The following is a 27780-nucleotide window of genomic DNA, read 5'->3' as shown; positions in this document are numbered from 1 at the left end:
GAAAAGTGGAAGATGGGCAAACAGTGAGTGATGGTAGACTTTTCCCACGGAATTTGACATCATAGTGAAAAAAGGTATTTATAGAAAGGAGTCCAGGGAGGATGTGTTTTTATGTGGAAAAAGCTCATGCATATTCCCCTGGGAAAGATCTAGTCTAGAGGAAAGGAAAAGTTGATGGACACATCTCCCCTAGGAGTGCAGGAGGGGGCGTGTCTTAGAAGGAGCAAAGGGACCTCTCTGAATCTGAGACTGAATGAAAGGAAAGTGAGGCCCAGTGAGGAGGTTCCCACCTGATAGGTGAGTTTTCTCAGGGAAGTGGTAGGGAGCCAGGTTATCTGCTAAGGAGGGATGAGGATGGGAGGAATGGAGAATGTATGAGCTAGAGGCATGTTAGAGAGGGTGGGGAAGGTGCTGCGGATGCAGGTGAGGACAGAAGGCGTGAGTGAGCAAAACAGCAATCTGCTATGCTGTTTTCTTCCGTTGTCTTGGCTGATTGATGAAGTAGGGAAGGCAAATACAATAGTTTTAAAATAACTGATATTATTCTAAAATTATCTATAATTATAAGATAAAATCCCAGCTTGATACATGTTGTTAGGAGTCTTACGGAGGGTGCAGTGGAAAGATAGGGACGAAGTGTGTGGAGGATACTGGCAGGAGTGATGTTTCCAGGGTGTCATTTGAACGGAGGATGATGGACCAGGAGAAAAAGAAGGAGTCTCAATGAGAGGGAGGATGCCCTGGTTGGGACGGGGCATGGTAAGGAAGGGAGAATGCTGAAGTATTGGGAAATGGTAGCTAGAGATTGGTGTATTGGTAGTGAATCGTCTGGAGAAGGTGATGCCAAGCTCTAGGGTGTGGCCATGGGAGTGAGTATGAAAGGAAGCCCAGGATCACGGGGCTGGGGGTATCGGCTAGATGCCCACACTAAAGCCACCCAGGACTTGGAATTGAGACTGTGAGCAGGTAGCCAAAGTCCTTGGTGAGTGAGGTGGGCACGAACGAAAGAACTGTGATGCCAGCGACAAGGAAGATGGAGATACATGGCACGAGTCTCAAAGGTGACAGGTTTTATTCTTCTGTAGTCTGGAAGTGGTCAGGGAGCCAGTGGCCCTGCAAGCCTGAGATGGGTGGCTTGGGCTCTGGGATTCAACCCGTAGATAGCAGGCTACTCATAGTTGGTATTTTGCTGAGTATTTGTACAAAGAATTAGGCTGAATCTGCCAAGATAGTTACACCTTGAAGCTTTTTTATGTAAAATTCATCATTTAAAACTCTGCTTTTCTAAAACCCCTCCCATTTCATGTAATTCAGGTGTGTTTATCATTCAATCCTCAAAGCACATTGGTAGCTACTGGAAGTATGGACAAAACGGCCAAACTGTGGGACATTCAGAACGGAGAGGAAATAGTCACGCTCACGGTGCGTTCGTAATGTGCATAACTTCAAGAGTTTTGCATTATTAACCATCCCTTAGGATAAGCCTATTGTTTGTGTTTATTTTTATTTGTATTGAAAAATTAGCTCGAAGTTTAGAAGCTATATTTGAGCCATTGGTTTTCAGACTGGAGTGAGAGAGGGTTCCGGTTGGTTTGCTGGCTGCTCCAAAATCAGATGGAAGTGCTGGGGAAGCCAGGAGAAGAAGCCAGGTTTATTCTGACTCCCTTCAGCTGATAAGCCATACCAATTATCGCTTAAACTCTCTTGTCATCGGTCTGGCTAAAAGCGAAGGAGGCGGGGGCTGGAAGAACTGCAGAAACCGGCCAGAAGATTCCTCAGGGAATGGTAGTACTCGTCTCCACCCTCCAGTCTTAGAAACCTGGTGTGTTACCAAGTCTGACATGATAAGAGGCAAGTGGCAGGAGGGGAGCCAGCCCGAGGGCACTGCCCACAGAGTGAGTGCTGATGGTGTGTCTCCACGGGACCCTCTGTCACCACCACCACACGTCCAGCACTTTCCTATGACCTGCTGCCGTCCATTTCTTCTCAACCTGGCCCAAACTGCCAAACAAAAAGAGGGCAGTTCGTGGTGGCAGTCAGCAGGAACTGTGGGGGGAGAAATCCAGTTTTCTGATCCTTTCAAATGATAAGTGAGTTTATAAAAAACGTTTATAAAAAAAGTCAGGCCAAAGGCCAGATATTTATTAATCGATCACGTTAAATTAATGTAAGAATTTCTTTTTTTTAAAGTTATTAACTTCATCTCCCAAACTTGTTTTTCTTTTGCTTGTCACCTATTAGCCCCTAAGCCATACAGCCCTCTTTAGTGTTTCCAAGACAATGTGAAAGAAGACCTCCGATGTCTCCAAATATGGCTTACTCTTTTCAAACAAACGAGCAAGCGCGCAAGTTTATTGAGTTAAAATGGACTTGCTTTAAGTGTCTGCCCATTTTTAGGAAATCTATAGAATTGCGCAACCATCGCCAAAATCTAGTTTTAGAACATTTCCATCACCCCCAAAAGATGCCTCATGCCCATTTGCAGGTGCTCCCCTCTCCTACCCCAGCCAACCGTCAATCTCTTTTCCTCATACGTATAGCTTCGCATTTTCTGGCATCTTCGTTTAGTCTCTGATGATGTACATTTGTAGCATTTGCATTATGTAAAGACACACATGATGGTATCTGTTCTCTTTTAGGGACATTCGGCCGAAATCATCTGCTTATCCTTTAACATCTTGGGGAATAGAATCATCACTGGGTCTTTTGACCACACCGTTGCAGTATGGGACGTTGAGGCTGGAAGGTATTCTTAATTTTTAAGAATTGTTAACCTGACTTGGAAGTTTCCGAAGATAATCTTCATTATTTATTAGTTTAATCTTGAATGTGCTAACTGTGCTCTGGATTTGGACAGGAATAGGACAGACTGAAAGCGAGTTGTGTAGTTCGTTCTTTAATGATAGCTCTGATCCACAAAAAATATGTGATTTCGCAGAATTGTGAACAAATAATGCCAAATAGAACCATAAAAGAGGAATGTCAGTGATAGCCTGATTATATAGCCGTTATTTATTCCATGTACTATGTAATCAAATTTCAATGGCTTGTCATTATGGTCAGCATGGATGTCATGAATAAATAAAATCTCGGCTAATTCCCCAAATTTAATTTAGTCCAAGAATTTCAATTTCCTTCCTAATTATTTTTGGTCCTAGTTGCTAAGAAGTTAACCAAATTAGCTTATTTGTGCTGTAAAACTCCACTCTTGGAATTGTCTGCATTTTGATAGAAAGGCTAATTATTGGGGCTACCGATTAAGATGGGTACAGCAAGAAGCGAGAGAGAAGGAAGGGCCCTGTAGACCTTGCTGGGTAGTTTCTCAGCTGCCAGGTGTCCACTCGTCTGGTGTAAAAATAGTTCCAGAATTTCAGACTACTTCATTATTTTTTACCCATGCCTTTCGGAAGTGTTGTCTTAAGTAACATGGTTATCTTTGACTGTTTAAAATTTAAGTGTATTTTTGTTGAAACAAAATTAGTAGTTGCCACTTTTTGAGCTACAGGAAAGCTATCTCTGTTTTGTCATCAAAGACATTGTTTTGCAAAAACTAGAATTCAGACTCTGCCACCAACGAATGGGCTTGCCATCGATATGGGTGCGCATCTCCTGAAATAAGGCGTCTTTGAATCATTTCCATTTTGCAGGAAGGTGTACACGTTAATTGGGCATTGTGCTGAGATCAGCAGTGCCTTATTCAACTGGGATTGTTCTCTGATACTAACTGGCTCTATGGACAAAACCTGCATGGTGAGCTCCAGAAATTGCTTTGCTTTGTTATTCTCGTCTGTGCTTTTTATTGTTAGCTATGCATTGCAACGTTAACAAATTTCAAAGCTGCTGTAAAATGAAGACATTAATTTATAAGTAATAATGAATAATTTGTAAATCTCAAGTTTCTGATGCCCTAGGTTTAAAGGAATTATGATGTAGTGAAACAATTTTAATTGATTCAAATGTATTAGAAGATCTTATTTTAAAAGGCACATTATTTTTGTTCAGTGTCCCTCTATTCATTTATTAAACATTGATCAGAGTGAACTTGAAAGAGTCTCAAACAGTGTATCCCTGCCTTTCAGTTTCTGTTACTAAGAGGTTATGCTCTGGAATTATTATTTGATTATGTATCACATGTCTTATAATCTTAATGCTCTTTTCATTTTCTAGCATTGTAGTTGTAGATCAAGCTCATTTGGTGACCTTCCTATGAAAAGAGGACACTTCCACTCCAATCAGTGAAGCATGCACTTTGAGATTTTTCCCTAATGTAGTGACAGATTTGCACTCCCCATTCTAAATGTCTGTCTTTGATCTTCTCTGTGTCTAAAGTGTTACTTGTTAGATGGTTGACTATGGTCTCTAGTCACGAATCAAGGTAAAATTAACAGCATGTGTGAAAATTATCCACATGATTTTGGCACAGTTACTTAGCCAGCTATAAGGATGTCATAAAGACTCCTTTTTTGCACTCTTGACAGGAAATCATAGTTCTTTTCTTCTCCTCCTCCACCTCCTCCTCTTCCTCCTTTTTCTTCTTCTTCTTCCTCTTCAATTGCAGCTGTGGGATGCTACAAATGGAAAATGTGTGGCAACATTAACAGGCCATGATGATGAAATCCTAGACAGCTGTTTTGATTACACTGGAAAGCTTATTGCAACTGCTTCGGCCGATGGTAGGTCATCTGCTCATACATTTAATCTGGGGAGGGATTTATGCTTTGCTTGCTAAACATGTATGATTCTACACGATAGAGCATCTCCCTGGTGAGCAGCTATGATACTCTATCTGCTCATCTCTTTGGTGTCCAGGAGTGTCACTGCATTATGTCTGTACCATGCTCTTGATAACCACATGTGATGCTATACGATGTCTGCATCATCTCCTGGACAACCACATCTGATGTCATACTAGGTCGTCATGATCTCCTCGATCATGGTATGTCATGGCACATTCTGGGTCATCTCCCTGATGTCCATACATTATGCCACATTGTGTGGACCTCCTCAACTTGACCACTGTCGATGGCTCTATAATAAATCTGCATTATCTCCTTTGTAACCACGTGTGCTGCTCCATGATGTCTAGCAAATCTTCATGACGAACTTATGTGATGCTATGTTACACATCATGTTCCTGATTACCGCGTATGATTCTATACTATGTCTATGTCTTCTTATTGATAACCTGGTCTGGAATGACACTTATGTGTGCCTCGACTCCATGGAGCCCACATATGATGCCACAATACATCCATGTCATTTCCTTGGTGACCATACATGCCATTATATTATTTTGCTGGTGATTCATTTTAATTATCCAGTCTTTATTTCATCACTGTCCCTCTTTTCAAAACTACCTTGACATACTTGTTCTCTCACTAGGACTGTTCAAAGGTGATTGCTTTGATCATGCATACAAGTTCTTTCTATAATTTGGAATATACACAGCCTGAATCTGAACAATTTTATGTTTTAGAGTAACTGCTTACTTTTTCATCTTCTCACAGATCTTGGCTTTTAAAAATCATCCCTTCACTGTAGTTAATCTGCCCTTTTTGTTTTAAATATCATTCTTATCTATACAACAAACTCCATTCAACAAATATATATCTGAAGTAGCTAGGTTGTGCCAGGAGTCGTTTTAGGAACGTGGGCTATATCAGTGAACAAAAGACACAGGAGTCCCTGCCCTTGTGCAGGAAGACACAATGACCAATGCCATGCGTGTGTTTTATATGGAATGTTAGATTATACAGAATGTTAAATGATATGGAATGTCAGGAGTTGGTCAGTGCTTTTGGAGGCAGGGGAAACAGATAGGGATGTGAGGGGATAGATGAGAGCAAAATACAAGTTCAATTCTTCTAGTTTTGTTTTCTCTATGATCTTTTATTTATCCTAGCAGTAATTCTGTTCTTTCCTTGTTTGCTAAGACATTACTTCAAAAAACTCTTGTTTTCTTTTGGCGTGTTTTGTGAACCTCCTCTCATTCTGTGCTTTCTAAGAAGCCTTGATGTAGACCAATCATTTTTTTATCTCTGGTCTTTGCTCTTCATTCCCTTCTTAAAATTGGATCTCATTCAGTAGAGTTAGTTACCTGTGCAGGTACATTTGTTTCTTTATATCACCTTTTTACTCCTCATTGGAATTAACCTCAAGGCTGATTTTTTTGGGTGTCTCATTCATATTTCTATCTCTTTAAAAAACTAGTTTCAGATTATCTTATTTCTGTGTTTTCTGAAATATAAAAATACTTTCGTGTTAATTTAGAGTATTACAGTATGCAGGATATTCTCTTTTGTGTTGTTAACAAACTCTTAGAATATGTTAGTCACTTTGCTTTAGGGCTTTTGAAATGTCCCATTAAGTAGCAAGTTTTTTTTAATCATGTTAATTCTAAAATAACAATTTTTATCATTTTGTCTACTTCCTCTTGAAGTTGACATTGTCAGAAAGGTAAGTAAAAACATTAAGATATTTTGCTTTTCTTGGAATGAAAATTAAGTAACCAAATTTTTCTATCCTTGATAACTTTACCTCCATGCAAATGCTATAATTTGCAATGAGAAAGCATCTTTCACCTTGCCAGATAAATTTTAACATTTTTATGACAACAGTTTCACTACTGCTGTTTTTCTTCTTCTATGCTTATTTAACCCCTCCACTTCTTAATTCTAAGGAAATATATATTCTGCTTCTTCCATTTATCCATCCATCCATCCATCCATCCATCCATCCATCCATTTACCCACCCCTCCATCCTTCATCTGTTTGTTGAGTGTCTACTATGAGTTTGGCACATCTGTACAGTGGAGAATACAATAGGGAACAATCCATTTTGTTAGCTCTTTCTGTTGGAAAGGGTTTCCTAGTGAGCTCTTTGCTCACTGTGTGGTGGCTGCTGCTTCTAGGGTGGCCTCGCGCTCCTTCCATAATCTTAGACTCATATTTGCTGTATGATGGCTGGTCTTGCTGCTTATTTTATGCCCAGCTTCTGAAGAATTGTTTTGATTCCTCTTCTTTCCCCTTTAAGATCTTTTTTCTTTCTGAATTCCTGCCTCTCGGCCTTTTCTACTTTGGAACCCATTATCTCTTTGCATAAGCTCAGGGCTAGAGAGGCATTCCAGTCACTCTCTTCTTCTGCAGGGGGACAAGCCTGCATTTACAGCATAAGTGGTTGGCTTTCACTGCAGGCAGGGAGACAAACTTAGCAGAGGTCTGTGTGTCAGAGGGACAGGTGTTTGGATAAATTAAGGCATGTGGTTCAAAGTTCTGTATTTCTGATATATCTATATCTATATCATCTATATCTATAGCTGTATCTATATGTATATGTATATCTATATCTATATTTATATCTCCCCACTTCTCTCTAAAAGGAACAGCAAGAGTTTTCAGTGCAGTCACAAGAAAATGCATCACCAAACTGGAAGGTCATGAAGGGGAGATTTCAAAGGTGAGTAGCTTTCTCATTTGGAGCCATTTATTTACTTAAAAAAAATAGACAACATGTTTAGTATCAATAGGTGTATTGGCACCAAGGTACTAAGGTTTGTCCAATTATCTCATTCTTTCTAGAAGTCACTTACCTAAAGACTTTATTTTTAATTGTGTCCTCAAACTCAGCAAAATGATTTCTAAAACCTTTCAAAAACTATAAACAGTGTTCTCTGCAGCCATCAGCAAAAGATTTAGTTAGCTGAAAACACTTATTAAAGCTATTTAAGAAGCTTACGACGTGCTTTTCTTGGTTCTAGTAAACACACAAGTTTATATTATGCAAAAAACATGCTGTGTAGCAAATGTCAAGTGTTCTGTAAACTAGATGCAATTGAGGAAGTATTTCATGGAAATATTTAACACCCAACAAAGTTTAAAATGACCTATTTTGAAACTCCAAAGCTGTAGCTTAGAATTTCATATAAACTCCCCCCAAAAGCTTATTCATGGAACAGGGCCATCCAGTCAGTGATCTGAAGCTTACATGTGTCCTCGAAATTTTAGAGAAGGCTGGGACATGATGACTCTTACCTCCCTGCTCAGACCAGTTCCTTGGTCTCATACCTGAGATCAGATTTGCTCTTTCCTTGTGAAGTGTTAACCTGATGGCGTCTTGTCTCCAAAGGCTCCACCTGCTTCCCCGCCCTGCCCCCATGTTCTTGCCCCTCCTGCATTTGTACCTGCTGCTAGTGGCCGTTGCCAGCAGTGAGGCCTGCTCTCCAAGGCAGAGCAGAGCACATCATTTTCACTGGCTGGCAGGAAGGGGGATAGAGGAAGTGTGGACATAGCAGACAGGCTGAGGAGACAGCCAGCGGGTCATAGTCCTGACTGTCTGGCGTGGTAGCTATTGACATGTGTGGTGTGGCCCTCTCAGCAGTTCTGTATCTGTTTTTGTGTGCCTGTGAATATAAAGAGTTCTCAGACTCTATGTTATTGCATTTTATGCTCAAGTGATATAGTACTCTTTGAATTGCCACCCGTAATGGTATTTCTATAGAGTGCCAAGCTGAAGGTTCATTCATTCATTCAGCAAAGGCTTTTTGAGAGTTTCCACTGTGATAGGCATTGCTCTCAGCACTGGTGACACAGTGATGGAAAAAAAAGACATGGCTCTGTCTTCATCAAACCTTTGGTCATAGAGGAGATGGCACAAATCATTGCCTTCAGTAATTTAGAGAGGGTTATAAGCATGGCACCCTAAGGAGTGGAGGATCCATGGTTTTCTTTGACTGCTGCTCAGATACTGTTTGACGATGCCTGGCACATTGGAGGCACTCAGAACATATTGATGGAAAGTGCTGTACACAGACTGAGTAGCAATAGACAGAAAGTCCTCTCTTATGTGCCCTGATATTGACAGATTCTGTGGCACAGATTGAAGGAGGAGCTGTATGCTTCCGCTTACAGAAAGGTGGGCTGCAAAGGTGGCATCAGGGTTGGGTATCGAGACGCCTGACTTGTGTTCTCATCCACACCAGGGTCCTGCCTCTTTGTTTGCATGGAGAAAGGCATCATGAGTCTTTAGAACGAAGCGGGTGGGGAATACTCAAATTATAAGAGTGCTCTGGGCTTTATCCTTAGAATTGTGAGGGGGTAGACAATTCAACTTTTCTGTCTCAGTTTTCAGATGCATGAATTAGTCCCCGCAGTGTTTTTCCCATCATGAAGGGACTGTTCCGTGTAAGAATAAATACTCGTACCAGGCTGGGAAGGTGACAGGTGCTTAGCCGTGTCCCCTTTTTGCTGATTAAAAATATTTATGACACAAACCTGTCACGGCTTTTTGTTCTTTCTCTTTTGTAGATTTCTTTCAACCCCCAAGGGAACCGTCTTCTCACGGGCAGCTCTGACAAAACAGCGAGAATCTGGGATGCTCAGACTGGGCGATGCCTCCAGGTGCTTGAAGGGCACACTGATGAAATCTTTTCATGTACTTTCAACTATAAAGGCAACATAATCATTACAGGTAGGGGAGAAATGAACACCATAGATTTCATTTTCCTTTCAGATTGCCTGAGTTCCTAAGCTGAATACCAAAAGTGGTTCACCTTTATCCTATCTCTCTTCCAGGGTCCCTGGCTCATCTTGGTAGGTTCTATGTCTGTTATTTAATTTTGGTTGCATCATGGAACCACAGGAGTGAGCTCAACCACTGATTGTAATGCTTTGTGAATTTTGAATTTTAGTCGCTCTAGACAAAGTAAGAATCCCATGGCCTGCCTTGCTGGTTACTACATTTCCCAAGGCATCATGCATGGAATGGTTAATATTCAGTCCATGTCAGTTAAATGTTAGTAAGTAAAACAAGTCAGGACCTGGGTTCTCCACAGTTGGGCTTATAATCCATTAGAGGTGTATTCTTTGAGCTACGTTGTTTTCTCCTTGGATGTCCCCCACTAACGTGCTAATATTTAGGGAAGAGAACACATACTGAGCATTTTTCAACCTTTAACAGTGGATTAACCATATTAGCAACAATTTATAAGAACTGGATTGAGACTAGGTTAATTTGGATTGCAGAAAGGGGAGAAAAATGATAAGAATATGGTACAATGTGAGTGCGGGGCCCCTGAAGGGGCCTTGGCAGGAAGTGGATGCTACAAGAGTGTGGGCCAGGGAAGCCCTACGAGGACACAGGAGACCCAATTTCCCAACTCTCAGGGATTCCCATTGTGTTGAGTAAATTTAAAAAGTTGCTTAATTCTTGTAATATGTTCAATGTCATGTACGGAAGGTTGGCTTGTATAGTGTCTGATTAGGTAGCTTCGTAGTCATATAACTTCAGGAGTGCCAAGAACAATCTCCTCTTTTGCCCTAAAACACCTCCCCTTTCTACTTAATTATGGATGCGTTCTAAAATTGCAGATTTCGTTGTTTGGATTTGTGATGTTCATGTTACTAAAATGTAGCTACTCCTAAAACAACACCATAATGAGCCATGTGTTTTCTTTCATTTCTTTTCTTTTTCTTTTTCTTTTTTTGTGTGAACACAATGTCAGGTTCTTTCCTATATCAAGGAAAGAGCTGGGAGGCTGTGATCGAAGGCCCGGGATGCTCCTTCAGGGAGCTGCTGCCAAATGAGGAAGAAGGAAGCGGGGCTGGGTTGGCAGAAGACCAGCCTTTCCTAGCCCACGCGTTTCACGTTAGGGCACTCTGCAATACCTGTTCCCTCAACCAGTTTTCACAAAGAGCTGGAGAACTCATGGAAGAAAGAGTAGTGTCTGTGCCTTGTTTTAGTGCTGGCTCTTAAATTCCTGAGCTCTTTTAAGGTAGTATGAATTTCTTTAGTGTACCCTAAAGCCCCAAGGTGTTAAATACTGGCCCGCTGGATGGCAGCGCTTATTAGAATGGGGGTGACACTGCTGCCTTGCCAGCAGCTGAGCCATCGCTTTGTTTCAGCTGATCGGCCCTATTTTCTTGGCTGACAGTGTCTGCTATGCATTTTTTTCACGGAATGCCTGAGGATGGGTTGAGAATCACATCTGGAAGAAAACTGGCCAGTGTGGTCATTACATTTTTAAAAATATAAGGTGCTTTTTGGTGGAATGTGCAATTTTTACAGGCTTTCCCAATCCCCCTAGCCCCTGAGGCTTTTTATATTGATGTTACGCGCCTGGCCTCTGAAGTGAACCACCCCAGGTTGTCATTTGCGGAGACGGAATATGAATGGTGACCCTTGGGGAGAAGGAGCATTTCAAGGCTACTTTGGAAGAGTGTCTGTCATAGCAGTGGAGAGCGTGGGCAGGATGGAAATGTCACATTTTGACTGATGATGAGAAAAATCTGTTGACCTTTTGGTATGTTCCGGAGTGGAATGTGCTGTCTCCTCGTAAGCTAACACTCAAACCTGGAGATGTTCAAGTTCACTGAACTTGCACCTGGTGGCGATGTTTGAGGGCAGGACAGGGAGAACATGCAGAGGGGACAGCTGGTCTGGTTGCAATCTCAGGTCCTCTTCAACTCTGCGATGACATGGATCTTGCTGGTGTGGGCAGGACGTGAACTTGCCCAATTTAGAACTAACAGGAATCATGCAAAATTAAAAAACAAAAAGACAAAGAAAAGACATGAAAAGGAAAAGATTCTCACTCACAAACAGCCCGAGCTGAATGGCTCAGCTGGGCACTGAGACCAGCACGTTGAGCACATTCATAACTATCAGTGACCCAGAAAATGGTAGCTTATATGAAAAAAGACAGTTAATAAAATATAGGAAAAATAACGTCGTAAAATTTGTCTTAACAGGCAGCAAGGATAATACCTGTAGGATATGGCATTGACTGAAGGAAGCCGGTTGATGAGCAAGGAGACAAGAACTGGAACTTCACAGAGGGCAAGCCAGCTATTTTGATATTTCATATGTTTTTTCTTTTCTTTTTCCCCCACAAATTGACTGTTTATACACTGTCCTAAGCCCCACAGACAAGACCATTAAAATTGATGAAGTTACATCATTTCTTGATATTATTTGATAGAGATGACTGGAAACGGCATAATGTTTGGCAAATGTCACTGGTGATTTCTATTTTGTTTATTTTTTAATAGCATCATGAGACTGATAAATGAAATCAGAGTACTTTAACAATGTGTCTCCTACATTGTGCTTTGAAGGCTATTATTATCATTTCTGTGGAATAAAATTTTCAGGGAAAATGCATTGTGAATTATACATCTATATTTATGATATATGTTTTTATGGGGACATGTATGTTAGGAATTTGATTAGAAGTTTTATTATTTAGTTAATTATTTTACCGTTTGCAGCTAAGAATGAAAAAGGCAATTGCGGAAGAGAAGCTTAATCTTTCTTCTCTCATATTCAAGAATATATCCCTCTTGACTCCCCCAAATGTTGAGGACCTACACTGAATGAAACTAGGGCAGAATATAGGGAAAATAAAATGGATCTCATTTAATAGCAAATGTATTCTGCACTCTTAGTGGGCTGAAAAAAATGTAGGCAGGTTTATCTAAAAGGAAAAGTGAAACAGAATAGACATTTGGACTCTGAATTTAAAAACCTGTGTGAAAACCAATTGAGGTCCTAGAGAAAACCATCACATACCAGCCTGATTGCAGCTGAGATACTAAGAAATGCTTTTTTTTTTAACTCATTCAACTCAACTCCAAAACAACAAACAACCCAATTTAAAAATGGACAGAGGACATGAAGAGACATTTTTCTAAAAAGGACATACAGATGGCAAACAGACATATGAAAAAAGTGCTCAACCTCACTAACCATCAGAGAAATGCAAATAAAAACCACAATGAGATACCACCTCACCCCAGTCAAAATGGCTATCATCAATAAATCAACAAACAACAAGTGCTGGCGCGGATGTGGAGAAAAGGGAACGCTTGTGCACTGTTGGTGGGATTGCAGACTGGTGCAGCCAATATGGAAAACAGTATGGAGGTATCTCAAAAAGCTGAAAATGGAACTACCTTATGATCCAGCAATTCCACTCCTAGGTGTCTATCCGGAGAAATCCAAAACTCTAATTCAAAAAAATTTTATGCACTCCTATGCTTATTGCAGCACTATACACAATAGCCAAGACATGGAAACAACCGAAATGCCCATCGGTAGACGACTGGATTAAGAAACTGTGGTACATTTATACAATGGAGTATTACGCAGCCATAAAGAAGAATGAAATCTTACCATTTGCAACAACATGGATGGACCTAGAGAACATTATGTTAAGTGAAATAAGTCAGACAGAGAAAGACAAATACCATATGATCTCACTTATATGTGGAATCTAAAGAAGAGAATAAATGAACGAACTAATCAGAAACAATTTCAGAGACATAGAGGAAAAACTGAGGGTTGCTAGATGGGAGGGGGTGGGGGTAAGGGAGAAGGTGAGGGGATCAGAAAGCACAGTCAGTAACCACAGGATTGCCACGGGGTTACGAGAATCAATTTGGGGCATGTAATCAATAATGTAAAGATTTTGTAGGGTATCCGATGGACACTTGTCTTGTTAGGGAGACCACTTCAGGGAAGATGTAGATGCCTGATCACTGCACTATACACCTGAAGCTGAAGAATAATGATTGTCAACTACAAGTTTATATATTCTTTGTATAGTTACAAGAAGCGGAATACAGCATTAGCTATGTAGACAGTGGAAATGTAATGGCTCTGTGCGATGTCAGAGGGATAGTGGATGGGGGAGGGGGGTTGACACAGTGTGAGGGATGTAAATGATAAATGTCTAACTATATCCTTGTTTTGTGCACCTGAAACTAATAAAAAAATTTTTTTAACAGGCCATTCTATGTAAAATGCCACAATGCATATTAAAAATTAATGATAAAAGATAAACCACAAGATAAAACCAGTGATGCCTGAATCCCGAGCAAGAGAACACATGAGAATTTTATAGAATCATTTTGTTAATAATAAAAATAGTGTTCAGGGTGGCTGAGTCCTTCTTGACGTCCCCCAACTGTATACACAAATGATCTCCTTGAGTCCTCCTAGCAACGGTTACAAAGCAGGTAACAGTCTGATTTTTCAAATGAGGAAGGTGAGTCACAGCGAAGTCAAATAATTTACCAGAGGCATCCAGATGTTAGATGCGCAGCTGATTCAGCACTCAGAGATTGCATTCTGTTACACCACGTTCTTAAGAGAGCGAGGCTTCCTCGTGGGTGAAGAGTATCAGATCCATCAGTGGGAAGGTTTGGAGTGAGAATTACCTCTCAGGTCATCTATGGATGTCCAGTCCTCAAGAAGAAAAAATAAAACACAATGAAATAAACAAAAGTTCAGTGCAACTGCTGGAAGAAGGAAGTTCAGAAATGGTAAAATCAAGGAGAGCTTGGCTTAGAGAAAACCAGGCCAAAATACAGCTACTTCTATTAAAACTCTAAAGCAGCTGCAGACCTTGACTCTAACTCTTTGATGACTTTAGGGAAAGTGGCAATACCATTTTGTTCCATCACTCAAAAGCGTCAGCCAGTGTCTGGGCATGGAGCTCACCCTGTGTCTTCCAGACAAATTTAGGTGTAGGAAGCCCTTGGCCAGAAAATGGCTTGTTCCTCGCATTTTTATGTATTGAGAGATTTTTTCTTTGTAGAATATTTATGAAGGTTTCTAGATATCCCAACCTACTTAAAAAATAAGTGTTTAAATACTTAAGATCATAAGAACAGTGATAATATACTGTTTCGTGTCTGTCTCAGCCTATCGACAGGTGAAGTTATTGGCTAGGAATGCTGGAGGCACTCACCTGGGCCTGTACTGCTTGTGGCAGCCCCCAGAGACATTTCCCCACCTGGAGCCAATGTGGTGGCTGGACTGGCCCTTGTGTTTCTTATGATTGTAAGACGCACCTCAGCAACAACCATCAGGGAGTTTTGAAAGAAAAACAAGGTTTATTACAAGTCCTGGAGGGTACACAGCACTGCCAAGGGCCACACAGCAGGTCATGAGTAGTGACAGGAAGGTGTGTGGACCTGGGCTCTGCCTTTATTAGGGGTGAGGGTGGGGTGCCTGGGATTTTGTGGGTTCACTCTTTATTGGTGAATTTAGAACATAGGAGTGGGAATTAGTGTTCGGGAACGGACAAGTGGGGTTACCCAATCAGTGATCTAGATTACCCAGCATTTTCTAAAAGAGGAACTTCATGGGTGGGAGAGGCCTGGCTCTTTGTCTAGTTGTTTAGTGTAGTTGGGTCATGCCGCTGACAACATGTTTATTCGAGATGGATGGCTGAAATGGATGCCTTGGCAATCAAAAGCTTAATGTCAAGCACTTACACTACATACGCATATACCCACTTAATTTTCACCTGGTGTATGGTAGGGTGGAGTGAAGTGTGTATGGGGTCTGGAGTCAGAGTACCTGTATGTATATTCTGATTCCAACTCTTAATTGTTGGGCAAATTACTTCACTCTGTCTCAGTTTTCTCATCTGGAAAGTGGTGATAATAATAGTTCTTGTTTTGTGGATTAGGACTGCCTGGCACATAACGAGGATGGTGATAAATGTTGGCTGCTGTTCTTATGATCAGTCACTTAGCAGTCATCATTAAAAAAACTGTTTCAGATATTGTCATGCAGGGTGTCACGCAGGGTCTCTATTCCTGCTCCCCACATAAGAACACAGGATATGGTGAGGCCAAAAAGGAACACCCACAGAGCCATAGATAGAGGAGTCATACCACTATAGGCTCGCTGGCGGCTGGGTTGGAGACAGGAAGCAGGAGCTACACTATCCGCAAACTGCCGTCCACTTCTCTCTGTCAACCAGCCTCACTTGTTAACTGCAATCCGCTCTTGCTAGCTCAGCCACCATATTCTTACTAGCTCCCATTTTCTTGCCCCCCTTTTCTGCTAGCGTAGCCACGACAGTTATATTAGTGGCCAATGGCTCACTGGTTACAGCTGTCGGCCAACTAGCCACAGCTGATGGCCATCCAATCACAGTTGATGGCCATTTACTACCCGAGTGAGCACCTTTCCACGTGAGGGCGAGAGCCTGGAAACCACTCCTGGCTCTGTCCCCACAGATATGAACACATTTTCCAGGCAAGAACACAGTGTTATTTACTCAGAAATCATAGTTGAGATATATAATTCACTTATGTATTATAGTATCTTAGGGAGAATTGTAAATCAGATTTTTAATCAATTAAATTAAAGTTTGACAGCCCTGGGAAACCTGTCCTTTTAAAGGGTCTCTGTTGAACAGAGGAGCTAAGATATGAGATCATCAACAAAGGAGGTTATGCTCTCTTCCATCTTCATATATTTAGACTTCATATAGGATTTTATAAAAGTGGATCTTCCTCATAAAAATGAAATATCTTTTCTAACAACTCACATCTAAAACTACGGTAGCTCATGATTTAGCATAATGCCCCATTTAAACACAAAATAAGTGCTTTTTGAACTACACAATGCTTTTTATACATGGAAATCTTATATTGCTATTGAAAAACACATCAAAAATCTTTTAATTTAAATCTTATGTTTTATTTAATTTAGTAAATAAATTGTTATCTTATGCTTTTCTCACTGTTGCTTTTACTCTTCAAACAATATAAATTTTTGTGTCTCCAAAGAGGTGAAATTTGAACTAAAAAAAAGAAGGCTATTAAGATATTTGAAGACATATTCCTTCTCAAAGACAAGAAATTGTAAACGAATTCAAAATATCTACAATCATTTTAGTTATCTTACCAAGAATGCTTATGTTTTGTTTAATTCAGCTTTACTATTATCTTAGTTAGCAGGGTTTGGGCTGCAAGTAACAAAATATATGATTAAAACAAGGTCAGTCTCAAAATTGGTTATTCGGTAACTCAAGGACTCTGCCATTCTTGTTGGCATCGGTCCTGCATTTCAAGTTGGCTAGCACAGTGTTTTTTTAATTTAAATATTGTGATCTCTTTTAATCTCATCAAGTCAAGAAGATAATTTACTACCCTCCCTATCATTTCCATTTGCCCTATCACCTCAACAGTTCTATTCCTGCTAACAGTGGAATCATCTATCACTTTTTTAACTTTTATTTTCTCTATCTACCAAATCCTAAACACGTTCCTCAATTAAAAAACAAATTTTACCTACCCAGTCTTATTGCCATTTTAATCTATAATCTTATTACCCACCCATCCTCCTCCCTAGAAACTGAAACAATCTTCTAGTTAGTTACTTTGGATTTCTTTTGCCCTATCAGATTATTTATAGCTAGATACTCTATGTCTCCCAGTGTTGGCTGGGTGGCCTTATGTAGTAGGTGCCCTGTGGGGCTTGGCATAGTCTCCCTGGTCACCTGTTCCGGGTGCTCCAGGAGTGTCCCTTGTGTGGGTTTGTGTACCTTCCTCTTATAGTTGAGCCTTGATTGCTATTGGCATATTAGGGGGTGGTATTAGCCCTTAGGCTGACTGGCTGTGCGGTTTGGATATGTCCTCAGCTTATGGGCTGCTGTGTGGGGGACTTATCCCATTTAGTGGGATTCACCCCAGCAGGCTCTGGTGCCTGTTGAGATCACCCTTTCTGTGTGTTGCTTGTGGGGCTAATTGGGTGGTGCTCTGCTGTGGGCTGAAGCCAACCTCCAGGTATGTTGGTTTTGGTGCCTCTTGGAAGGTGTTCTTATGCAGGCCCTGGTCACCCGCTGCCTGTGACCAGCCGGGGACTACCTGGTTTGGAGCTACAAACAACAGATGTGGTTGTTTGCTGACTGTGCTAAAGTTGGAACCACGCTGTGAACTGAGGAGGCTGCCACCAGTACTGCGCCTGGGGTAACTGCAAAAATCCAGGGCACCCCCAAGGCATGCTGCTACCTGCTGCTCTGTTAAGGTTCAGGCACAGATAAAGCCTCGCACAGTATGCTAGTCGGGTGAGGCAGGGTGTCAGAGAATCACTAGAGTGGGAAGAGTTGTGGTCACCAGGTTAATGTAGACTCTGGTTTGGTGCCAGTGCTGAGCCTGGAGCTACTCAGCAAAAGTGTCAGAGCACTCTGAGGCCAGTTACTGCCTACCTGGGGCCTGCAGACTCTGATAGTATTCAAAGAAAGAATGCAATGGGCAGAGCTGATTGCTCAGGAGAAAGTGCCTCGGGCATTGAGAGCTGAGTGCAGTGGGTTCCCAGCTGAACTCACCAGGGCAATCAGAGTTAGATTTGACCTGTGGGGGAGGGCTCAGCACAGAAAAGATGGCGTCCACTTGCCGGCTGCATGGGAAGAGGACAGGGAAAACGGTGACTTTCCTCCAGCACTTGTCCCGAGGCCACACATCTCCGTCTGCACCCAGTATGCCTGCATTGCCCTCCCGAATCCCCATCTCTCCACTGGAGCCCAGGGTGAGTGCTTGTAAGTGACTGAGTCTGTGCCTGGGCCGTTTAAGAGAACGTCTGGGTTTTCTGCAGTCTTCTGTCCCACCTGGATGGTCAGAATCCCCACTGTTTTTCACAGCCAGATGTTGTGGGGGTTCCTCTTTCCAGCACCAGTACTCCTGGATGGGGAGCCTGGTGTAGGACTGGGGTCCCTTGCTCCTTTTGGGTGAACCTCTGAGGTTGAGATATCCCTCCTGATTCTCAAGTGCCACACTGAGGTTTGGGGAGAGCCCATTTCACGTCTCCCCGCCTCCCAACAGTCTCAATATGGCTTCTTTTTTATATCCTTAGTTATAAAACTTCTGTTCAGCCAGTCTTCAGGTAGTTCTTCAGGTTGATTGTTCTACAATTTAGTAATTTTGATGTGTTCATGGAAGGAAGCACACACAGTGTTTTTCTACTCGGCCATCTTGGACCTTCTCAGGATTGCATTTTTAAATGCAGTTTGTTGAATCCAAGGTAATGATTTTTGACATATTGATACAATAAGCCTGGTGGCACATTATAATTCAGATATATATTTTTTCTTTCCTTTATATTACAATGACTTTATTACTCTTAAATATGGGCTGGGTCTACCTACACAGTAAAAGAAATATAGATTCTACCACAGAAAATTTTCTTCTCCACCACTGTACTTATTCTGGAAAAAGACTCTGATCAGATTAGATTACGGTTGGTCCTTACTTGATTTGTGGGTATCAGAACATACCCACAAGTCTGCTACTTGGCAAGCTCTGTCTTTTATGTTGTTATTGTTTTGATTTAAAAATCAATATTACGATTCCTCAAAAGTTAAACTTAAATTGCCATTTAATCTGGCAATTCCACTTCTAGTTATACGCCCAAAAGAATTGAAAACAGGAACTTAAGCACATGTTACTCATGTCCATTGCAGCACTATTCACCACAGCTCAAGTGTCCACAGATGGATGCCTGGATAAATAAACTGTGACATACCCATATGCTGGAATATTATTTAGTCATAAAAAAGGATGTACTGATGGGCTACAGGTGAATCTTGACAACACTGTGCTAAGTGAAAAGAATCTGGACATAAAAGATCACGTATTGTTTGATTCCATTTATATGAAATATCCAGAATAGGTAAATCCATACAGACAATACACTTGCTCTTAGCCAAAAGGCTGAGAAGCGATTCATAGAGATAGAACGCAGATTGTTGGTTGCCAGAGACTAGGGGGATAGGTGATGGGGAACAACTGCCTAATGGGTACAGGGTTTTTTTTTTTTTTTTTTTTTTTTTGGAGTGGGGGGATGAAATTGTCTCAGTAGGTGGCAATGTTTATCTTTTGGCAGAAACAGTCTTGCTTCTTCTTATAACTACAAATGGAGAGTATAAAGAGTAAACTTCGTTCTATGTCTTTTGCAGATCAGGGTTATGGGATATATAACAATGCTCAGTGGTATGGCTTAAAATTTAGGATCATCTTGGCATATCTGAGGCAAATGCCATAGCTCATTAATACTGATGCACTGTAGAGACATTTTCTCATCTATTTATGAGGACACAGACCAGGAAGAAAGAGATAGCTCTATTTTCCTTTATAGATCTGGAAACCATGTTATAATTATTTATTTTATAATGACACAGTCTATCAGGAATCCAACACTCAAGTATATTTTTTTAATATTAATACTTGATCAGAGTGTAACATGGATTCCTTTTTATGTTTTAATAAAGTTTATTGTAATTCCAGTGGGTTTAGAGTCTAAAAATTGTAAGTACTTTGAATTTTAATATTTTAACATGATTATAAATCAAAGTGTAATATTCATTTGTGTTCAGTTGTTAAAGACAAAAATAAGTCTGAGACCAAACTACTAAAGACTACTTATTTATAAATATGTGTCAAGGGAAACCATCTGTCATCACTTGCATTTCAGCAGGTATTTGAGCTTTTAAAGTTGAATCAATTTCATAGAGTAAAAAAAAATGAAGTACTGAGATAGTCTCTGATTGACAAGTGTTCTATTAAGATGTGAGATTTAGAAATGCAATAACTTCCTAATTGGTCTTCAGGTACAGTTGGCAGCCCTTGGTTTGTTGCAAGGGGGCAAAAGGCACTTTGGGGACATTTCTTTTTTTTTTTTAATTAAAGTTTATTGGGGTGACAATGGTCAACAAAACTATATAGGTTTCAAATGTACAATTCTGTAATACATAATCTGTATATTGCATTGTCTGTTGACCATCCAGAGTCAGTTCTTCTTACATAACCATATATTTGACCCTCTTTACCCTCTTCTACCACCCTCCTTCCCTTTTTGGTAACCTCTAAAATATTGTCTGTGTCTGAGTTTTTGTTTTATTTGCTGGTCTTGTTCCTTTGTTGACTTCAGTTTTATATCCCACATATGAGTGAAGTCATATGGTTCTTTACTTTTTCTGTTTGACTTATTTCACTTACATAACAATCTCAAGATTTATCCATGTTGTTGCAAATGGCAGTATTTCATCTTATGGCAGAGTAGTATTCCATTGTGTATATAAACCACATCTTCTTCATCCAATCATCTATCGAGGGGCACTTTGGTTGTTTCCATGTCTTGGCCACCATAAATAATGCCGCAGTTAACACTGGAGTACTTATATCTTTATGGATAATTGTTTTCAGATTTTCTGGGTAGATACCCAGGAGAGGAATTGCTGGGTCATATGGTAATTCTAGTCTTTATTTTTTGAGGAACCTCCATACTGTTTTCCATAGCGGCTGGACCAATTTACATTTCTACCAGTATTGTATGAGGGTTCCTTTTTCTTCTCCACAGCCTCTCCAATACCTGTTATTATTTGCCTTGTTGATGATAGCCATTCTGACTGGTGTGAGGTGATACCTCATTGAGGTTTTGATTTGCATTTCCTTAATAGCTAGTGAAGTTGAACATTTTTTCATGTATCTGTTGGCCATTTGTATGTCTTGTTGGGAGAAGTTTCTATTCATGTCCTCTGCCCATTTTTTAATTGGATTGCTTGTCTTTTTGTTGTTGAGTTGTGTGAGTTCCTTATATAATTTGGATATTAGCCCCTTATCGGAGGCGTTGTTTGCAAATATCTTCTCCCATTTGGTTGGTTGCCTCTTTATTTTGTCGATGGTTTCTTTTGCTGTGCAGAAGAGAGGCAAGGGAAGTAAAAGCTAAAAAAAAAACCAAAATGAATAAATGAAAAGGGACATTTCAAAAGAAGGATTGCTCACTGCTGTAGTTGGAAAGTTTTCTGTGGTAGCCATTTCCTGGAACAATTGGGGGTGAGGGGACCAGTGGGGGTTTTGTTGCCATTAAGCTGTCATAATGGTCCTTGTTTGGGGGAAGGGGAGAGTGGCTGCCATGACAGCCACTCATAAGTGACAGAATTCTGGCTACTAAAAACATGGACTCAGGAATCAGATTGCTTGTTTTAATATCCTGCTCAGCCACTTCTTAGATGTGGGACCTTGAGAATTCAAACCCTCCTTGACTTAGTTTTCTCATCTATAAAGTGGGACTAATAATAGTTGGGGAGTTTGTGATTAAGTTAATAGATACTTAAAAAGAGCCAGATACACCATAAACATTCAATGAATGGGTAGCTAATATTATTGGTGGACACGGCTTCAATGATTTGCATTTAAAGAATTTTAGCGTTGAGAAAGAATCTGTACCTTTAAGGCAGATTTTTTCTCATTAGTTAGTATGGCTTGAGGCATCTCTGCAATAGATATAAAAACCTTCCAATTCGCCTTCTCCTTGGAAATTGAAAGGAGGGAAAATAAATGCAGCAAATATTTTCAGTGCTCATCTCTCATGAATTTTTCTGGATACAGGCACGTGAATAAAATTTTCATTCCGTTTAATGAACATGCCGTGGTTGTGGCTGAGAATCAGTCCAGTTTTTCACTATTCCCTTCCCCCAACTTTGTAAAGCTGTGAACTTCTGAGTAAAGCCTTGTCCAGCCAGTGCAGCCGTGAAAATCACTGTTGATGAGAAGGAAGATTTAATGAAGTGAAATTTCAAAATTCTTCCTGAAAACTCCTTCTCAGTACTTGATAAGATATTATCATTAGAAAAAAGTAGAAGAAATTTATCAAACACTTTTGAAAAGTATCTTAAAGGTGGAAATATTCCTCCAGGGTGTTCTGATGGGCCTATTAAAATTTCAGTGATTCATACATATTGGAGGAATTGACAAATGCCCTCAAATTTGAATTTTAATTACTCATAGTGTCAATCAAAGAAGCCAGTGCCCCTTTTGTAAAAATGATCACAGACGCACTTCCCCTTGGCACCTCCAATGTGTTGACCTGTAGCATTTTCAGTCGGGGCTCATGACAAATGTGTGATGATGCCTTTGGAATCTTTTAAGGTGGTTTAGTATTTTATTTCCTGCGTTAGTGTTTTTCTTCATTTATACACTTTTTTAAAAAATTAAAGTTTGTTGGAGTGGCAATTGTTAGTAAAATTACGTAAGTTTCAGGTGTACAATTCTGTATTTGCAGGTATATCTCAGACATACTCTTGTTTTTAATTATGGAGATAGCAATTCAAGGGGGAATGCTGAATTTCTGCTCAATTTAGATGTGTTTTTTCCCTGTTTTCCCAGAAGAGTGCATATTCCTGGAGTGGAAGACGGTGCTGGATGTTTTCCCCAGGCAAGAGGAGATTTGTTTTCCAGGTGTGCCTGAGGCAAAAGGACATGTACAATTTTTTTCTAGGCCAGAAATTCCCCAACAGGACGTAGCGTAGCAGTTACAGCTATTAACTCTTGGGCTATTACCATGAACAAATAATTATGTTGAGTCATATGAAATTGCTAATTTTGACAAATTTTGATCTACAAAAGCAAATTTTATGTTTCAAACTAATATATTGCTATATATGTGCAAGGTGAGAGATTTTCTGTCCAGGTTTGTCCTCAAACACTACAGACTGGTGTCCCCCTCCTGCAGAGGTCAGATGGCAGGATTCAAACAAAGGCTGATGGTCTTGTAGGCCACCACACGATCCTGGGAGACAAAACCCAGTTAACGTGGTGTGTGACAAAATGCGTGGACTTTGGAATAAGACAGTGCTCAACTGGCCTTCCTATTATTATGAACAAGGCATTTCACTTTTCTGAGTTTGTTTTCACATCTATAAGATGGAAATATAAGAATAAAAGGAAATGAGATAATACGCATGAAAAAATTCTAGCTCAGAGCTTGTGGTATAGTTGACAGTAAGTGTTCCTGACCTTCCATTTCTCCATCGAGGATGTGCCATTTCAAGGTTGGAATCAGGGCTGTCGTATGTGATGGAAGAGACAATCTTGCATGAACTGCCCTTCTCGATGAGAGCAAGGGCAGCTCGTCTGTCTTTCTGAAGGTCCTTTGTCCACCTTGCAGCACAGAGCCTTCCCGTCTCAAATGTGCTTCTCTCAGCCACTCACTCAGGGTTTACGGACTCCCTTGGGAAAAGCGGTCGGCCTATGTTTAGAATATCATCAGCTGCTTTCTTAAGTGTTTGAGCTGATGTTCAATTCTAATTTAGTATTAATAAAATTGTTTTTAAGCATTTGCTATATGTAAACACTTTGTTTTGGACAATCTTTTAAGTATGTATAAGGTATTTTTAGATTTGGTTTGAAGGAGGAGGATAGAAATAGAATATATATATATGTGTGTGTGTGTGTACGTATATGTATATGTATATCCATATCTATATATCTATATACATATGAAAGCAAGTCTCTTTAGAGAGAGGTCAGTTGCTGAAAAATACACATTATATATTATAGATAATTTATTAGTAAATGTTATCAAGTTTCACCTTTAATTTTGAACAGTCCAGTGATGTGAGGATGTCATATCAGGCATTCATAAAATCCACTGTCTCAAGAAGGTCAAATTTCCCATTCTTAATGTTCTATGGCACCTGTGAGTTGATAGCTCTAATCTTTCCTGCTCCCCTACATCCCATGTTATGGGCTGAATTGTGTCCTCCCAAAAATCATGTTGAAGTCCTAATCCGATTTAGAATGTAATCAGAATGTAATCGTATTTGGAGACAGTCTTGAAATAAGTGATTAAGTTAAAGTCTTCAGGGTGGTTCCTAATCCAATCTGACTGGTGTCCAGAAGGGGAGTTTGGACACAGAAAGAGACACCAAAGATGTGTGTGCAAAGGCAAGACCACATGGGGACACAGCAAGAAGACAACCATCTGCCAGCCAAGGAGAGGAGCCTCGAAAGAAATCAAACATGTTGGTAATTTGATCTTGGATTTCTAACCTCCACAACTGTGAGAAAAAAATTTTGGTTGTGTCAGCCACCCCGTCTGTGGAGATTTGTTATGGTGGCACAAGAAGACTGATACAGCACATAACTAGACCATTCATCAGGTCTCAAATACATGCCAAGCTTTCCTTTCTGTGTGGTTTTTCTTTTACCTACGGTCTTAGTGCATTTGTACCGCTATAACATATACCATGGGTGGCTTGTAAACAACATAAATTTATTTCTCACAGGTCTAGAGGCTGGGAAGTCCAAAGAACCAGCAGATTCAGTGTCTGGTGAGAGTCTAGTTCTCGGTTTATAGACGGCTATTTTCTTGCTGTGTTCTCACACAGTGGAAGGGGCAAGGGAGCTCAATGGGGTCCTTTGATAAGGCACTAATCCTATTCACGAGGGCTCCATCCTCATACCCTAATCACCTCCCACAGCCCTGACTCCTTACACCGTCACATTGGGGGTTTGTTTTCAACATATGAATTTTGACAGAACACATTCAATCCATAGCACCGCCATACCCTAAAATTCCTTTTCCTGTGTCTCTAGCTGGGCAAATTTCCCCCAATATTTTTTCTTAAACTTTCCTTTGATCCCTCCCACCCACACTCACCCCTCCAAGGTAGAAAAGATCTTCCTCCTGTCATTCATTCATGACTCTTAAATTTTTAGTCATGTTCGTCATGAAATATAGACGAGGGTTTCCAGAAGTTGGGTTGGTAATGGTAAAGACCAAGGGTCATTGGGTGTAATTATGGTTTGTTTTTAGAGTGAAAGAATCTTATGCCTAATTTTATAGACTCAGGAGATGATTTTTTGTGGAGAACGAAAGGCTGAAGAATTAGAGAAAAATTCGTATTTGTTGGAACCAGGTGTTAAAGGAGACAGATGATATTGTTAAAGAGCACACAGAGGGAGGGATTGGCACTGAGAGGAGAAACCGCTCAGGATCTGAGACTGGAGGGGAGGACGTGAGGAGGAGAATGATCTTGCTAATTCTGTAGTTTATTATTTCTAATATCATTACGAGTATGAGCTCTGGAGTCAGACTCCTGAATCCCTTCACCCATTATGATGGATGTACAACCAGGACGGCTTGTATATTCCATTAAATCTTAGTGTTTCCATGTTTGCAATGGGTAAAATCATAGCTGTTATCAAAGGATTAAGTGGATAGCACATGTAAAGTATTTAGCACAGAACCTAACAATAGTAATAGTAATAATAATAATAATTTTTATTGCTATTGCCAATGTCCTCCAGGCAAAGACCACCAGGAATATGCCTGTAGTTGAACAAATTGAGTTAACTGCTCTTTGGGGAGAGAATGTACTCCCTTGGGGAATCACGGACCCACTCAGAAAGAGAATTGTCAGAAAGGATCTATTATAGGACTTGGGCTTGTGTTAGCTTCTTTGGGGGAGGGTTTAGAGACTTTGCTCTTTGCTCGAGATGGGACGATGTCCGGCGTGGGGGTAATTCTATGATTGGGCATCTTCATAAGTTTTATGCATAGGGAAGGCTGACTAGAGCAAGCTTGAAGTTGTAACTCACGAAGGAGCAGTTGCTACTCACATTAGCTGGGAGAGAGGGACAGTGATTCATTTTTGTGGCTTGAACACTGCTCATATTTTGTCTGTGTTTAGACATGATAATGAGAGATATTCTTTTTGTCTTGATCTTTCACGGGAACAGGGTGGCCTTGTCTGATATTGGTGTTCTGTGAAGTTGTTGATGTTCAACCTGAGAACGCCAAGGCCTGGCCATGAATGTCAGGGCAGTACCCACAATAAGACCTGGCTGATTTGTGCCTGATGATCCTGGGTTCTGTGGTGCTGTCTGCTGAGAATGAGGTGCTTAGGGACTGCGATGGAATTTGGCAGTTTTTTTTTTGAATAGTCACTGAAGGGAAGGGGTTTGGGCAGGGCCAAAGGTCTAGCCAAGTCGGAGACCATGGATTTGCTATAGCCCTCTGCACTGTGATTGTGTAATCCTCTCCCACAGTGCTTGGCTACACAGCACACATATGGAGAAGGCACATTCTAACACTGATCTGGCCTGGGATTCACAGAGAGACGAGGACAAATGGGCAAGGAATTCAAATTGAGAGTGCCAATGAGGACAGTTCTGTTGGTTTACTGTGAAGTGTGGGCAATGCAACATACCTCCAGAGGAGACTGGAATAAAGACAATATGAGGGGACCAACCACCAAGAGAAGAGGAGACTGCAAGCCTTCTCGCAACTTTCTGAAGAGAAGCCCTTCTGGGTAATGAGAAGATCTTTGGTTGGAAAGAGACTAGGGCATTGGAAATGAGGACATTGGGGGGAAAATGAAAAGTCTGCGTTGATAAATGGACAAAGCAAGTAGATGTTGAAATCTCCTTGACTATTTTGGATTTGTCAGATTTTCTGCCTCTTCCAAAACACGATGCCGGTGAGGTGAGGAATCCGCCTGTCTCCATCCACCATGACCCTTACGTTTGTTTCCCTCTTCTGAGAGCTAACATTGTCTCACATTAGAATCTATTCCATTTAGAGTGAAGATGATACCTTTTGGCACTGCCTGTGTTGCAGAGTGGGCTATGAAGCAGCTTTGCCATTGTCCCCAGGTTTCAGAGATGTTTCTGATGGAGTACTTTATTTTTGCCTCTCGCACAAGTTCATGGAGGAGAGATGAGGTCAGAGAAAAATGTGGTGCGCCCATATCCACAGTTTTGCAACACTCTGTCTCCTCTATCAGAGACTAATACTCTTTGGAATCAACCTTCACGCCCCTAGAAGGCTGCCTCTGAGGACTCGGGAGAGTAATCACTGCCTCTCAAGCTGGTTCCACCAGGACACACCACGTCTCCTCTTTTCACGCTGAGCGTCTCCGGAATGTTGCATGGTAGAGTGCGCTAAATAGCTAATGAATGATTGATTGATTAAATGAGTGAACAAATATAAATATAGCCCATTACTTTAGCAATGCTTTTCAAACAGTGCTTTCGTGGAACATTAGCAGTTCTTTATAGGTTCCTTTTAAAGGCGTCCATGGCCGTGAGTGAGGGGCTGAGTACACACAACACTGTTCTCCACATCTGACTTTAACCAGAGCAGCTCCATAATGCTTTACTCTTCCTGATTTTAGCTTACAAGGAAAATGCATCTGTAGAAAG

The 27780-nt window shown here is 40.7% G+C and overlaps 1 protein-coding gene across 1 annotated transcript in view; it reads left to right on the top strand.

Annotated features, from left to right (window-relative positions):
* Positions 1-12684, top strand: part of DAW1 (dynein assembly factor with WD repeats 1) — a 39190-nt gene extending 26506 nt beyond the window's left edge. Inside the window, exons 7-13 of the mRNA XM_033112390.1 lie at positions 1315-1422; positions 2640-2746; positions 3648-3750; positions 4559-4673; positions 7380-7456; positions 9304-9466; positions 11746-12684. Coding sequence (XP_032968281.1) covers positions 1315-1422; positions 2640-2746; positions 3648-3750; positions 4559-4673; positions 7380-7456; positions 9304-9466; positions 11746-11780 — 708 coding nt within the window. The 3' untranslated portion in view covers positions 11781-12684. The remainder of the gene's footprint in view (positions 1-1314; positions 1423-2639; positions 2747-3647; positions 3751-4558; positions 4674-7379; positions 7457-9303; positions 9467-11745) is intronic.
* The last annotated feature ends 15096 nt before the right edge of the window (positions 12685-27780 follow it).

Source organism: Rhinolophus ferrumequinum, chromosome 8 (assembly GCF_004115265.2).
Source record: "Rhinolophus ferrumequinum isolate MPI-CBG mRhiFer1 chromosome 8, mRhiFer1_v1.p, whole genome shotgun sequence".
In the NCBI taxonomy this organism is placed as follows: Eukaryota; Metazoa; Chordata; class Mammalia; order Chiroptera; family Rhinolophidae; genus Rhinolophus; species Rhinolophus ferrumequinum.
Note: the sequence above shows the minus strand (reverse complement) of the source record. Positions and strands in the feature narration are given on the sequence as shown.